The sequence below is a fragment of the Camelina sativa genome, chromosome 19 (genome assembly GCF_000633955.1).
Source record: "Camelina sativa cultivar DH55 chromosome 19, Cs, whole genome shotgun sequence".
Classification (NCBI taxonomy): Eukaryota; Viridiplantae; Streptophyta; class Magnoliopsida; order Brassicales; family Brassicaceae; genus Camelina; species Camelina sativa.
This window is the reverse complement of record NC_025703.1, coordinates 5,883,108-5,895,793: the sequence shown is the minus strand read 5'-3', so window position 1 is coordinate 5,895,793 and position 12,686 is coordinate 5,883,108. Positions and strand designations below refer to the sequence as shown.

At 37.5% G+C, this 12,686-nt stretch overlaps 2 protein-coding genes across 4 annotated transcripts; both read right to left on the bottom strand.

The window, feature by feature from the left end:
- Positions 852-9,164, bottom strand: LOC104765070 (histone acetyltransferase HAC5-like). 3 transcript variants are annotated; one of them, XM_010488734.2, is made up of 17 exons: positions 8,950-9,164; positions 8,406-8,666; positions 8,188-8,302; positions 7,779-8,034; positions 7,222-7,665; positions 5,329-7,103; positions 4,863-5,159; positions 4,484-4,759; positions 4,060-4,188; positions 3,734-3,934; positions 3,504-3,646; positions 3,102-3,414; positions 2,819-2,958; positions 2,408-2,486; positions 1,935-2,321; positions 1,482-1,681; positions 852-1,387 (listed from the first exon to the last, which is right to left on the bottom strand). In XM_010488734.2, exons 2-17 carry the CDS (start codon positions 8,540-8,542, stop codon positions 1,270-1,272), a joined length of 5,010 nt encoding a protein of 1,669 aa, XP_010487036.1. In that variant the 5' UTR covers positions 8,543-8,666; positions 8,950-9,164; the 3' UTR covers positions 852-1,269. The 3 variants fall into 3 exon arrangements, with proteins under 3 accessions (XP_010487036.1, XP_010487037.1, XP_010487038.1); XM_010488735.2 differs by lacking the exon at positions 8,950-9,164 and having other exon boundaries at positions 8,188-8,286; positions 8,406-8,498; XM_010488736.2 differs by lacking the exons at positions 7,779-8,034; positions 8,188-8,302; positions 8,406-8,666; positions 8,950-9,164 and having other exon boundaries at positions 7,238-7,497.
- LOC104765069 (NAC domain-containing protein 21/22-like) lies at positions 9,872-11,895 on the bottom strand. The gene is made up of 3 exons (XM_010488733.1): positions 11,613-11,895; positions 10,909-11,183; positions 9,872-10,354 (listed from the first exon to the last, which is right to left on the bottom strand). The coding sequence occupies exons 1-3, from the start codon at positions 11,854-11,856 to the stop codon at positions 9,983-9,985; spliced, it is 891 nt and encodes a 296-aa protein (XP_010487035.1). The 5' UTR covers positions 11,857-11,895; the 3' UTR covers positions 9,872-9,982.

Here is a 12,686-nt window from a genome sequence, read left to right as displayed (position 1 = left end):
TTAACTTTGTTTCAATTTCTCAACTTTTATTGGGTTGGTCATAAAATCATTGTAATCGAGTAGATAATTTTCACCAGTTGTTCATCTAAAATATTTTTGGAGTAAAAAAATTCATGGTTAAAGAAACTATGTCACAAAACAATTTTAATAATTATAAGAACTATAATCATGCCAAAATGAAAATAAAGCAATATAAAAGTTGTTTAATTTGTTTAATTCGTTTAAAAGACATTTTATAGGTGGTGATAAAAATATTAAAACATATTGTAATTGTATGTGGCTACTAATTATATGTTGCTTTGATGAATTCTTTGTATGTAAAATATTTTGTAATAAGTTGTGAAACGGTTTTGAAATTTGACAATAATAATATTTGTAATGATGAGTATTTGACAAAAGTTTTGGTAGGATATAATTTAGCTTTAGATTATTATAATAATTGTTATAATATATATTAAAAATATAAAAATATAAATAAATATATGAATTTAAATACAAATATAATTTTTTCTCTATCTAAAATTATTTTAATATTTACTTCAAGAAATATATTTTTTTTTTTTTTAAATTATTTAAGATTTAGGATTTATTTTTTTTAACAATTCTAATCATGTGGACCTTATCTAGTTGAATATATAACCCGCACTTCTAATTCAAGGACTGTATCATTTTCTTAATACAAAATGATATTAAGGTTCAATACAGACAACTTGCGGTTTTGGTCCGCAACGAGAAGATCACAAATTCACAATATAATGGTGAATAAAAATAACCTCATGAATATAAAACTGAAAACCTGCAACTACTATACTCTCTCACTAGCATTTCTGCACTTCTACATAGTATATTAGTAGTTGACAATGAGGAATTTATTAGCTTATAGCTTTGCCAAAAATCTACAATGTACAATACGAAGGAATCAAACAGTAAATTAAGATCCAATTCAGCTGAGACGAATTCAATAGGATTCCAATTAAAAGAATCACCAAAAAAATATAGCCAAAATCACAATTCACATATGCACACATGTCTATACCTTAGAATACAATGTAAGAAAAAATATCTATGTACCTCCCTCGTGAAACCTAAATTAGCACTTGACGCATCTGCTCATTTTCTCATGAGCTCTCCTAAACTGGCTTCTTGAATCTTCAAATTAGTCTACCAAAAATATCTCATTTTTTCTTGATTCGCCTGCCATTTGCACCCTTACACATGACACGAACCATTGACCCCATTGATAGAAAAATAATAATATGTATATGTTCATCAGTCAGGAGTGGGGGCTGTTGCATCAGCAGCTCTCTGCCGCACCATCTCCATCACCGCTGCTCTGCGTCTTGAATCTGCTTGTTGCTGCTTTCTACTAAAATGAGCTCTCAATTCTCTGCAAAACAAATGTCAGATAGATAAATCAACTTCTTGCAGAATATATCTACTGCGCAAGGACAAGTTTCTTTCAAGTTGTTTAGATTACGTACTTGCATTTGGCTACTTTGCACTGGGGATCTCTGCAGTTTCGGGCATGTAGTCGGAAGAGGCCCCACATTTTCTTGCAATGTGGGCAACCTCTGGTCTTGCATGCAAGACCATGCCTGACGAGAAGCTTAGTCATGCGACACCTTGGATACTGGCACTGGCCACTAACGCATGTCATCACGTGTAGCAACAGCTCTCTCAACTGCAGTACAACAAGCCAAACCGTATTTAGCAATTAGGAAAAGAGAAGCCAAGGGATGCAAACTCGATTTTCTAAACATATGTTAACCGACCCTTCTCTAGCTACACCATATTTGAAAGGAATTTTGATAAATCCTACAAGGAGTTGAGCCTATCTATTCTTTCAGCTTGATTAGTGAATAATAATGAACAAGAATACGCATATGGACATCAATTCTGTGACTAAATCTGAAAGATTGAATGAGAAGGAATACCTGAGCAGCCTGCATTTGATTGGTTTGTGTGTTTTGTACAACAGAATCTGTCGCAGATGGACGGCTAATGAGGCTATGTGGATGGTTGATGCCTTTTGAGTAGCAAGCATTGCAAACATCATAGTCAGGGCAAACTTCGCAACGCCAACCTTGAGCAGTTTCAAGTTCTTGCTGGCAGATGACACATGCCGTTGCAAATGCAGGGACGGTTGGATTGTGAAGATGATAGAGAATCATCATAGAAGAGTGTTTTGCCCGCCTTAGTGTGTCATACTGATAGTGATTACCTTGGCAAAGACTCAGAAAAGCTTGCCTAGTATCAAAGAATTCGCTCTCGAGGATGTCATCATTGTCCTTAATTACAGTAGGAACGTCATCAATGGTAACCTGCAGAGACCAAAACCTTATCATTTTCCAACCCACCAACAAGAAGATACCAAGTTTCTTAGAGCTCTATCGCCGTAGAAACTTACAGGATAGAGTGCATGCTTCTCCTTCTGATTGACGGGATGTTTCTCCTTTTCCACACGGTTCTCTTCCACTTCATGACACCTGTAGTAAAAGAAAGCTTGTGAGATGCAGTCAAAGAATGTATATACACCTCCCAGGCACAGCTATCAGATCTAACCTACCAAACTCAGAATACGACAAGTGCATAAAAGATAACACTGGCTCCCATTATAAAACTAGACACCCCCTCCAGCACACGTACTGGAATTTGATTTTTAGTTCAGCGAAGACTATTCATTTTGCTGGATATTTTAACAGTATTTTGGAGATTTTGAATTTCTATTGCACCCAAAATCCCAATATAGTTGATCTAATTAAACTATACAAGTATGAAATAAACAAAGCGACTAAGCGAGCCAATACGTAAAACTTACTTGTCACAAATCTGGAAATTTTTACACTGGTTGCACATCCAACGATTTCCAGACACCATGAGAGTGCAACAATGTTTGCAACAATGTTGCAAATGAACCATGATGAAATCTTCCTTCATTGGGAGAATGATCTCACCCAGCTACAGAGAAGAAAAAAAAATGAAAAGTTGGCGACCGAGATATTATCACTTTCTTCAACAAAAACATGAACAGAAAGAAAAAAACAAAAAACACAAGATTATCAGTGTAACAATTTTAACGAACGAAGAGTATAAAAGGTTACTTTATGCATCAGCAGGAGATCCTTCGAGGCATTAACAGAAAGGTCCAACTGACCTACTGCTTTTAGAGCTCTTTTCGATATGACCTTTTTGGGCATTAATTTTCGATTAGACTTTTTGCCATCCTCTTCTTGGCTCATTTGATCTATTAAATCCTCAGCGGCACCTGGCCAGTAGTCGCCATCAAAATATGGCAACCTTGCTGCTGTTACCTTAGCTCTACATTCACCAGACTGGACGAAAAAATGGTCATAGAAGTTTGTACACTCAACGACCACTTTTTCCTTGGAAGCTTTCTTTAGCATTGCTAAATACCTGAAAAAGAAGTATTACGCATCATATAATGATGTAATATTCTCTCTTACACGTGAGAAACAGAAATTAAGAAAATATGTATTCCATACCATTCCCTAAGTTTGTCAGTCTTTGGCGTTTTCTGAATTTCAGGATGGCAATATAGAATATAATCTTCACCCTTAAGAGGAGGGCATGCCCATATATAGCAGCTTGAAAACCCACGTTTCTTACAGTAATCAAGGTAACCAATCTGCAATCCAAAAAAGCCACTCTTGATAAGACTTGTGCAGCAACATAGGTGCCTGAAAGCAACTTGGATCAGAAGAAAGCGGCTCACCAGAATTTCATGGTATACGAACGTACGGAGGGATTCTCCAGACACTGTTTTAACGTCAGGTCTGAAGTACTTAACTGAGTCCAGATAGGAAAGGTATACCCGTCGCTGATTGGGAGACGCGGAATCTGTTCCAAATTCCTGGACGTACATGCCAAATAAGCATACTTCAACACCTTCAATCTTTTGAAACAACAGAACGGCCTGAAAGAAAGAAAGATTTAGGTTTGTTAGTACGAAAACTGATGGTTAACGGATATCATGTAGTAGAAGGACAGCATAATTAGAAAACATGACAGGAATAAGAACCAAGCATATGTAATCTGTACCTTAGACTTATAAGGGAATTCTGATGAGTAATTATCTTCTCGAAAAATGTCAAGGAAACGTGGCTTTACTTCTAGTATTTTGTCGACAGATGCCACAACTCTGATAATAAGCGAGTCGGCTCCGGGGACCTGATATATCAACAAAATGGAAACTTGATTGTTATCTTACTTAGCTTTATTATAGGAAAGAGCAGTCTAAGAAATAAGGCGTCAAACATATAGGTTAATTTTCAAACAATAGAGGCCACAAACTAGCTAATTTCGTATCTTTCTGTTTGTCATACTCCCGTGTGTAAGCACAACTTGATATGTCGATCAAAAATCAACATCATATCTTTAAATGTGTTTAAAAACCCCGGGAGCAGTCACAACAGAGATGCAGAGGAAAATCAGCCCAAGATTTATCGGAAAAGTTAATAATCACCTCCTCATAGCTTTTTCCTTGAAGTCTAGCCCTCTCCTGTCTTTCCTGCTTCAATTTCTTGAACAACCGCTGTTCTAAATGGTTGCTAAGAGTACTGGCTGGCAAGCTATTTGCTCCCAGAATAACACTTTGCGATACTGGTTTCCTTTCTCCTTGTTCCACTTCTTGTATATAGCAATTAGGGCAAGTGTACTCTGCTTGCCCATGATTCCTACGGCCGTTGAACAAAGCACAGATTTGATGCTGCCATGCTTGACATTTATCACACTGCACCCACTGCACGGAATCATAGGTTCAGAAAAAAAGAGTAGATCATCTAAATATAATATGGGTAATTCAATCAAGCAATTGCAGAACTCCAGTAAGTGAAGAGGCTTACCGATTCTTCAACCTCTTCATCATTTTTCTTCTTTTCAAACCTTGACTTCGGCACAGAAGTTCCATCAACAGAAACAGTGTTTGCACGCGCTTCGTTGTAACAAGGAATGCAGACATAATGCCGTGACTCACCAACCACAACCGTATAGTGCATAGCATTTCTCTTGACACGTGCACCACAAGGTGTGCAGTAAATAGGTGTTGGCTCAAATGCAAGCCTCTCAACAGCACATAACTGGCAAGAGTTCTCAGACATGGAGAGTCCCATTGCTTTATTTTTTTCTGCCTTGGTTTTACTCTGAAATAAAATAACAAAGAAAAAATAACTAGCATTATCCACTATTACCGGCAACGTGCAAATTCATTTATCAACGAAAAGGTATGCATAAAGTGATAGAAAAATTCCGACAACACCAAAGAGACCTAAAGAAAGTAAGAAGGATAAACTGAAAACTTTGTTAGCTTACCTGGCCTACCCATTGACGAAGACCACGGATATGCTCCTCTACTTGCTCTGGAGTGAACAGCTCAATCAGTGAGACTCCTTTGATCTTTGATTTCCCGTTATTAGACACAGATACAACACCCACAGACTGTTCCGCTTTCTCTTCTTTGGGTGCGCTTATTTCGTTTGTACGCTTTGGTTTTTCTTGCTCTGAGAAAACATTTTTAACATCTAGTGCAGATTCACCACCATCACGTCTTCCCAAGGGAGTATCGTTGCAAACAGGCTTTTCCAGCTCACGTGAAACTGGAACAAGCCTCCTTGAAGAATCAGAACTATCTGCATTCATAGGCACATTTGTTCTGACCGTTTTACAAACATCACTTTGTAGCCTATCCTTCTCTTGCGAACCCATTGAAAAATGACCTTCACTTACACCAGCAGATGTTGTCGCTGGGATGCTCTGTGTGCCATGATAAGCAAATTGGGAGGGTTTCTCTACTTTCAGGCGCTTCGGAGCAGGTTGCAAATCATCAACAACAAACGCAGCTTTAGAGTCTCTTCCATTAGAAGTACGCATAGACTCAAAAGATTCCTTGGGTCCATGGTTTGAACTAGCTGGGGTAGGCTCAGCTCTTTGGAGGAAGGTAAATTTTTCTTTTTGTTTCTCCTTGAAGCTTTTGACAAAAACACAGACTGGGCATGCTTCATTCCTGCAGTGCTTGTAATGATGAATCAATTTTCGGGTTTGAAGACAAAATTGATATGCGCAAGCAGGGGACTTGCAGTCATTGATATGTTTCAGTAGCGTTTTGGTAGTAAAACAATACTTGCTTTCACAGTTATCTTCTGCAGCATTGCATTTTCGTACATGTAGCAGGAACAAAAGCCACCGCCTCTGATTTTTGTAACTTAGACCACTATCTCCATTCAGCTGTTTACTCAAGGCGTTGCTTCCTTCTAGGAGATGTGGAGCCTCCAAGGTGCCTTTAGGAGCAACATTCTGGCAGTTTGTAGACTCTCTTACAAACGAACTATTATTAGTTCCTTCATGCTGCATAGGAAATCTTACCCCAAAACGTTCTCTCTCTTCACTAGAATTTTTTGATATATGGGTCACGTTCTGCGAAGATGAATGCCACTGACCCAAACCTGATACTGGCTGCACTCCAGCTGAGAGGTTGCTCAAATCTTTCCATTGTGACATCTGCGGCGTCTGTTGAGTTCGTGGTGAAAATGGTGGAGAAATCTTTAGCTGGCTACTACAAACCGGTGCATTCTGAGCACCAACATACTCGTCTTTGACAACGTTCTGCTTGTACTGGTTTTGCAGCGTGGATGGTTCTACTTTGTTTATAGCCTGCATCTGAAAAGCTTCATTGTAGTGTTCCACGCGAGGTTCATGCTTAACTTGACTAATTAAATTTGAATCTCGCTGAGATTGACGATAAGCTTCATTGTTCATTAAGTGCTCTTGTTGCTGGTATTGAGCATGATGAGCTTGTTGGTTGAATTGATGTTCTAATGGTCGATGACTCACCTGAGCCAAATTATCTTTGGAATTGGAAGATTGGAAATTCCCATTCTCGAACTGATGATATGGTTGAGATTTTAGCAATGGATTGTTTTCCACTACTTGCAGGCTTGACTGGTTACTACCGAAGGAAGCATCAACTCTCCGCATAGGATTTAGGCTCACTGAATTCATATCCACAGGAGTCTCCATTGAGCCAGATGATGTTACAACTCCATAGAGATCCCCAGACGCAAAAGTATTAGCGCTGCTCATTGAGTATCCTTCACATGATGAAAGCAACTTCCAATTAGCATACCACTATGAGTAACCTACTCGTCAATCAAGAGAAGCATTGAAATTTGAAAAGAATAAGATAAAAGGAAAATTAGAGAGATTTACTGTTCACATGTGACACCTGCAACTGATCGACAGGCTGCTGTAAGGGTTGGGATAAAGTTGAAAAATTCGTAGAACTGAGGACCCCTTCAGAAGTCCTGGCCCCAGTAGCAAGGTGTATATTGTTCCCGCTCATCCCTACACCAGCATTTAGAGGAACATTGGTCATCCCAGAATTATTTTGGTGAAGATTTGACCTGAAACCACCTCCCAACTGGTGATCAAGGTTGTAAAGCATACGGTCATTTGAACCAGTAGGACGTTGCCTCTGCAGCTGAGATGGATTACCAAAGTCAGAGCCAGCAGCCATAAGCTTGCCAGAATCTCTAGAATATTCTTCATTTCGATGAGACTGATATACACCAGTAGTAGCACTATTGTCAAATCCAGGAGTAGGAATCATCTGGCCAACTGCAGATAATTGCTGACGACCATTATTTATTGAACCTGTCGATGTAAAGTGTAATGAAGAAAAGAATCAGGACAGGCTCTTCGACTGTTTGTGTGGTCAAACTTACAGGGACAGAGTAGAATGGAACATAAGGTAAGACCGATATTACCTCCGTTCATGCGATTATTTGGCAATAGCCTTCCAGTTTCGCTAGTTGCATCTGATAAGTGATTACTACTACTATTGACTGTGCTCATATCCATCATAGGGGTGGCCGTATGACTCTGACCCCATCCATGCGAAACCCCAGGTGTCTGAACCATCGTACTGACCGAGCTTGAAGGATTAGCGAGGCGCTGGCTAGTTAGTAGTTTCAAAGTAGACTCCACGCGAAGCTCAAAATTTCGAAAATCTAAGTAGTCGTCCTGCGAAAAGAAAATTACCATCACGAACAATGACCACCAGTGCAACACTAAAGCATCTCCAAGTGATTTCTGGAATCCAAGTATAAACTGCGACTAGCTAGGAAAAAATTAAGAAACTGAAGCAATGAGGAAGATTAAAAAAACGGGAGGAACCTTAGACTTAGCCATTCTCAACATTGCATGCTCTAACCGTTTGGCAATCTCAAATAACTTAGCCTTGGAGGCCTCATCAGTCTTTGAAGGCTGCCTCTGCTGTAACCAAGCGTAGCTGGGGAGAATGAGAAATCATGCACGATTGAGATGGTTCTTTAGCGAATAACAATGAAGTGTTGGAACCATTAAAACGAAAGTAAACAGAGGAACATTCTTACATTTTGTTGAGCACATCCTGCCGTACTCCGAGATTATCACGAGATGTGGTGGCATTATTAGGCTGAGAAGAAACACTGGAAGCAGGATTCTGCATCTGTCCTGGCTGAAGAACATTCCTATTCTGCCCCTGAGCCATTCTCACTCAATATGAGCTCAAACGCTGAGAAGAATGTGGACGCAAATGCACTCAAAACAATGGAGCTAAAAGCCCCGCCATCAAAGACACACGATCATCACCACGACCACCATTAGCTAACAGTCTACAATTAGCAAAAGGAAAGAAAAACAAAAAAAAAACAGATTTGAGTTCGAGAATGATCATGTAATCATAAAGAACGCGTAAACTCTTCAATTACACCTCAAGTTTTTTTTTTTTTTTTATAATTCAATAAATCGAATAGCCCGGATTCGCGAAACCATCAAATTGAATCAAATATTGGGAAGATATTGTAAATTCAACACCAACCCTAGCTCGAGATCGAAACCAATTAATGAATGGAACAATACAATTGATAACCCAAGAAAAGAAAAAAAACCCTAAACCTGAAATAATTGGGAGGGGGGAATCAGCAATTCGGATCTGAAGAAAGGCAATTCGCAATAACAAGACGGAGAAGGGGAGGATCAACGCCGGAAAATTAAGATAACCGAATAAGGAAACAAACGGCGAAAGACAAAAGAAGAAGGACGACGGAGAAGGGGGAAAAGGTCGGTGCGCCTTGGATAATGACGCGCTTATACAAAATATCCTTTTTTGGGTTGCAAAAATCCGTATTTTTCTTTTCTTCCTTTCTTTCTTTTTTTTTTTTACTGACCAAAATATTCTTGATTTTATTTATTTATTATGGAAATCAAAAAAAAAAAAAAATACCTTATTCCTTAAGTAAGAAAAAGGAGATATGAAATCCAACGGACAGAACACAACACCCGGAGCTTCTTTTTTTTACCCAATCAAAAAAATATTTCAGACCGAAAGCCTTTGAATTTTTTTTTTGTTATCTCTCTCTCTCTCATCCACAAAGTCAATCAATCGTGTATAAAAAAATAAAAAATAAAGTAGAAAACCAGAAAAGGCCACGTGGATTTTACTTATTAATGGTATGGGTTTCATTACTTGCACTTTTTTTGGACTTCCGTAACGGTACGAAGATGCATAGCCCAAACAGTAACCGGCGATGAACTAATCTTATTAACTTTAGACCATAAATTCTAAATTTCTAATCATAACGTACAATGTTATTAGTTTTTCAAACAAACAAAAAAAACGTACAATGTTATTAAAGATAATTTATAACGTACAATTTTCTCTTGTATTCTCTCTATAAGAAGAAGTTTTAAGATTGGATTACTGTTCTTAATAGCCATGTCTTTCCATGACTTCTCATTTTAGCTATGTTTTATTCATATATATATATATATATATATATATATATAAATATGTGTGTACTATATATGAATGATCCATAATGGTATAACAGTTTACATAAGAGGGGTGAATAAATGTTTCTAATCATGAATATGATTCTTGTACATAGTGATAGAGATATCTGGTAATTAATTAGCCTTAACCACATAATCAGTAATTCCATGCGTGACTTGGGATGCCAATATCAGTCAATTGGCTCTCTGAGCTTCCTTCTCCGTAGCTCTGTGATTTTTCGACATTTTTAGGGAGCTGACATAACAAGGCTCGGAGAAACATTTGATCAGAGGAAGCACTATTTAACGGGTTCGAGTTCTTGGAGACTAAACCAGATTGGTTAGTTTGGTTTTGTGATAAATTATTGGAGAAGCAGGGTACGGGCTGAATGATGATGTTGTGATGATCGAAGTTGATGTAAGAGTCCATCAATGTAGAAGTTGTTTCATGAGAGCAGTTTCTTGTGTTGTCGTCACTTTCAGCTATGTTGCTATTCTTGTGGAAAACTCTACACAATACCCACTCTTCCTGTTTTTATTTGTCCCAACAAAGCAAATTTGTCAAAATTATGGTTAAGAGCAGATATGTGTGCAAAGTCAAAGATTATCAGCTTAGATTGGCCACAAATAAATCTTTTTGGAATCATCAGCAAAAACCCTAAAAAGACATTTAACATTAATGTTGAATGTGAAACAAAGATAAAGTCAAAACTTGTGCCTTAAGTCATGGGATCATATGATTGTGACATCTCCGGCCGTTTGCTTGATTCATGCTTAAACTTTCTATTAAACACATACTATACGATAAAAATTGGTTTGACAAAAAAAAAACAACGATGAAAATTGGACCTCCGAGCGTATCATGATCATATGAACCTCACAACATCTCAGAAAGAGTATAATTTATGAGCACAAATATAATGTAGTATACCTCGGTTTCACTATAAAATGTTAATTTTTATGATTTACCCGACTAAAAACAAATTAATTGTTCTTTTCTAGTATTTTTAGCATATTTTGTTAATTCTAATTAGTTAAGTAAAATGAGTATACAAAAAAGAGACCAAAATGAGGGAATAATACCTTGAAAGAATTAGGAGGGTGGTGAAAAAGTGAACTTTGGAGACCAAACTCGTGCATGACCCAGTCGGTTTTACGACCTTTAGGGGCTCGACCTCGGTAAAACACGAGTGTCTTTCTCATACCAACAAGGCTACCATTTCTTCGGATTACTCTATCTTTTCCGGTGGCTTTCCAATAACCGGTGGCCGTAGCCCGCTTTGTTCTTTGCCCCGTTGCGTATTTCCGATCTTTTTGGCTGTAAAAATACCATTCTTTCCTTCCCACTCTCGCCGTTTCTGAAAATGACCTTCTTTTTATGTACTATCGAACTTAAATATTGATAACAAGTTAGGCCTTGAATGATTATTTTCTGTTAATGGCGTTGAATTTTTTGAAATAGTATAAAATGAATTCTCTTTTTCTTAATGACAAGTTCAATAATAACCAAATGATTTCTATCCGCATCATATCTTAAATCAACCAGGTTCCTAATTACCAAGCATCCAGTAGGCATCCAACACGTCTGCATGATTAGGATGATTTGGTTTTTTATGGACAAGTGGTGATCATCTTGTACTCTAATATATAGAAGAAACAATCGAATGGTTTAATCTACATGATTGATGAGTCGTAAGATTATCTGTAGACACATATAACAACATTCTGGATCATTTCATTTGAATACATGAGTAAAAGAGATAGATGAACCACACAAAAGTACTTACGAGGAATATTCCAAGGCTCGCACTTGTTGAGATCGACGTCGATCAAGACAACTGGTTGATAGAGGCTACGAACGGTTCTTCTCATTAAGTAGTCGCAAACGAGCTCGTCGTCTCTCGGATGGAATCTAAACCCAGGAGGTAAGTTGGCCTCAACCATACTTATACTGCCCTGCTTCTCTTCTTTATTCTCCATTTCCATTAATATCTGAAAATTTGGTTCACTATAATTGTGTGTTATTATCATCTGGTGATAGAGAGAAGGAGATGTAGAGGAATATCAGGATTCAGGAGTTTTGAGCACAAGAGGAAAGAGGAGCGGTGGTATAAATAATTAGCTAACAACCAATAAAGTCAACTTCGATATACGCTGTAATCCTCCATGTAACTCTATACTGTTAACATAATTTTTATTTGTCTAACCACTATTTTGTATTAAATGCCAAAATAAAATTATATGTCCCAAGAATGATGTAGCTTTCAGTTTGATTTTTTTTTTCTAAGGCTAAAAATCCATTATTCTTCCAATCAAGTTTTGAAAGATTTCACACCGAAAATATAGGGAAAATATTATTTACCTGAAAAATATACACCCATTCGGCCATTCAAAGGCCATACTTTATGCTCAATTTGTAATTAATAATCGAGGTTTTTTATTTTTGGCTGTGTGAAAATAAAAGAGACGCAGTGTACTGTAAATCAACAGGTCATATTAATTCCATGGTTGTTTTTGGCATCTTTAATTCCATAGTTGTTTTTGTTTTGAGCATTGAATATTAAAATGATGTACGACATGATTTGTGTTGCCACAAAAACAGTAAATATTTGTCTGAACAAGCAAAAGTACACAGAAGTAATATCGAGTCGGACCATTTATAGTTTTAAGACTAAAGTCACGTTTCGTTATGGGCCAAAACTTACGACATTGAGTTATCTGGTGCTGTCATTTGTAATTAAGTTGAGGTGAATCAAAAAAAAAAAAAACTTGAGGTGAATCGGTGAATCTATGGAAGCGATAATCGGGGGTATCGTACCAACTTAATTATGCGAGACAAAAAAAAAAAAAAAAAAAAAATT

What these genes read in the sequence shown, in the direction of transcription:
- LOC104765069 (XM_010488733.1), bottom strand. Translation starts at nt 11,856, where the DNA reads ATGATAATAACACACAATTATAGTGAACCAAATTTTCAGATATTAATG. An exon ending in CGAGCCTTGGAATATTCCTC is followed by an intron (nt 11,184 to 11,612) that starts GTAAGTACTTTT and finishes GGTCATTTTCAG; the next exon opens with AAACGGCGAGAGTGGGAAGG. An exon ending in ACCCTCCTAATTCTTTCAAG is followed by an intron (nt 10,355 to 10,908) that starts GTATTATTCCCT and finishes AAATAAAAACAG; the next exon opens with GAAGAGTGGGTATTGTGTAG.
- LOC104765070 (XM_010488734.2), bottom strand. Translation starts at nt 8,542, where the DNA reads ATGGCTCAGGGGCAGAATAGGAATGTTCTTCAGCCAGGACAGATGCAG. An exon ending in CAGGATGTGCTCAACAAAAT is followed by an intron (nt 8,303 to 8,405) that starts GTAAGAATGTTC and finishes CATTCTCCCCAG; the next exon opens with CTACGCTTGGTTACAGCAGA. An exon ending in GCAGGTGTCACATGTGAACA is followed by an intron (nt 7,104 to 7,221) that starts GTAAATCTCTCT and finishes CATCATGTGAAG; the next exon opens with GATACTCAATGAGCAGCGCT.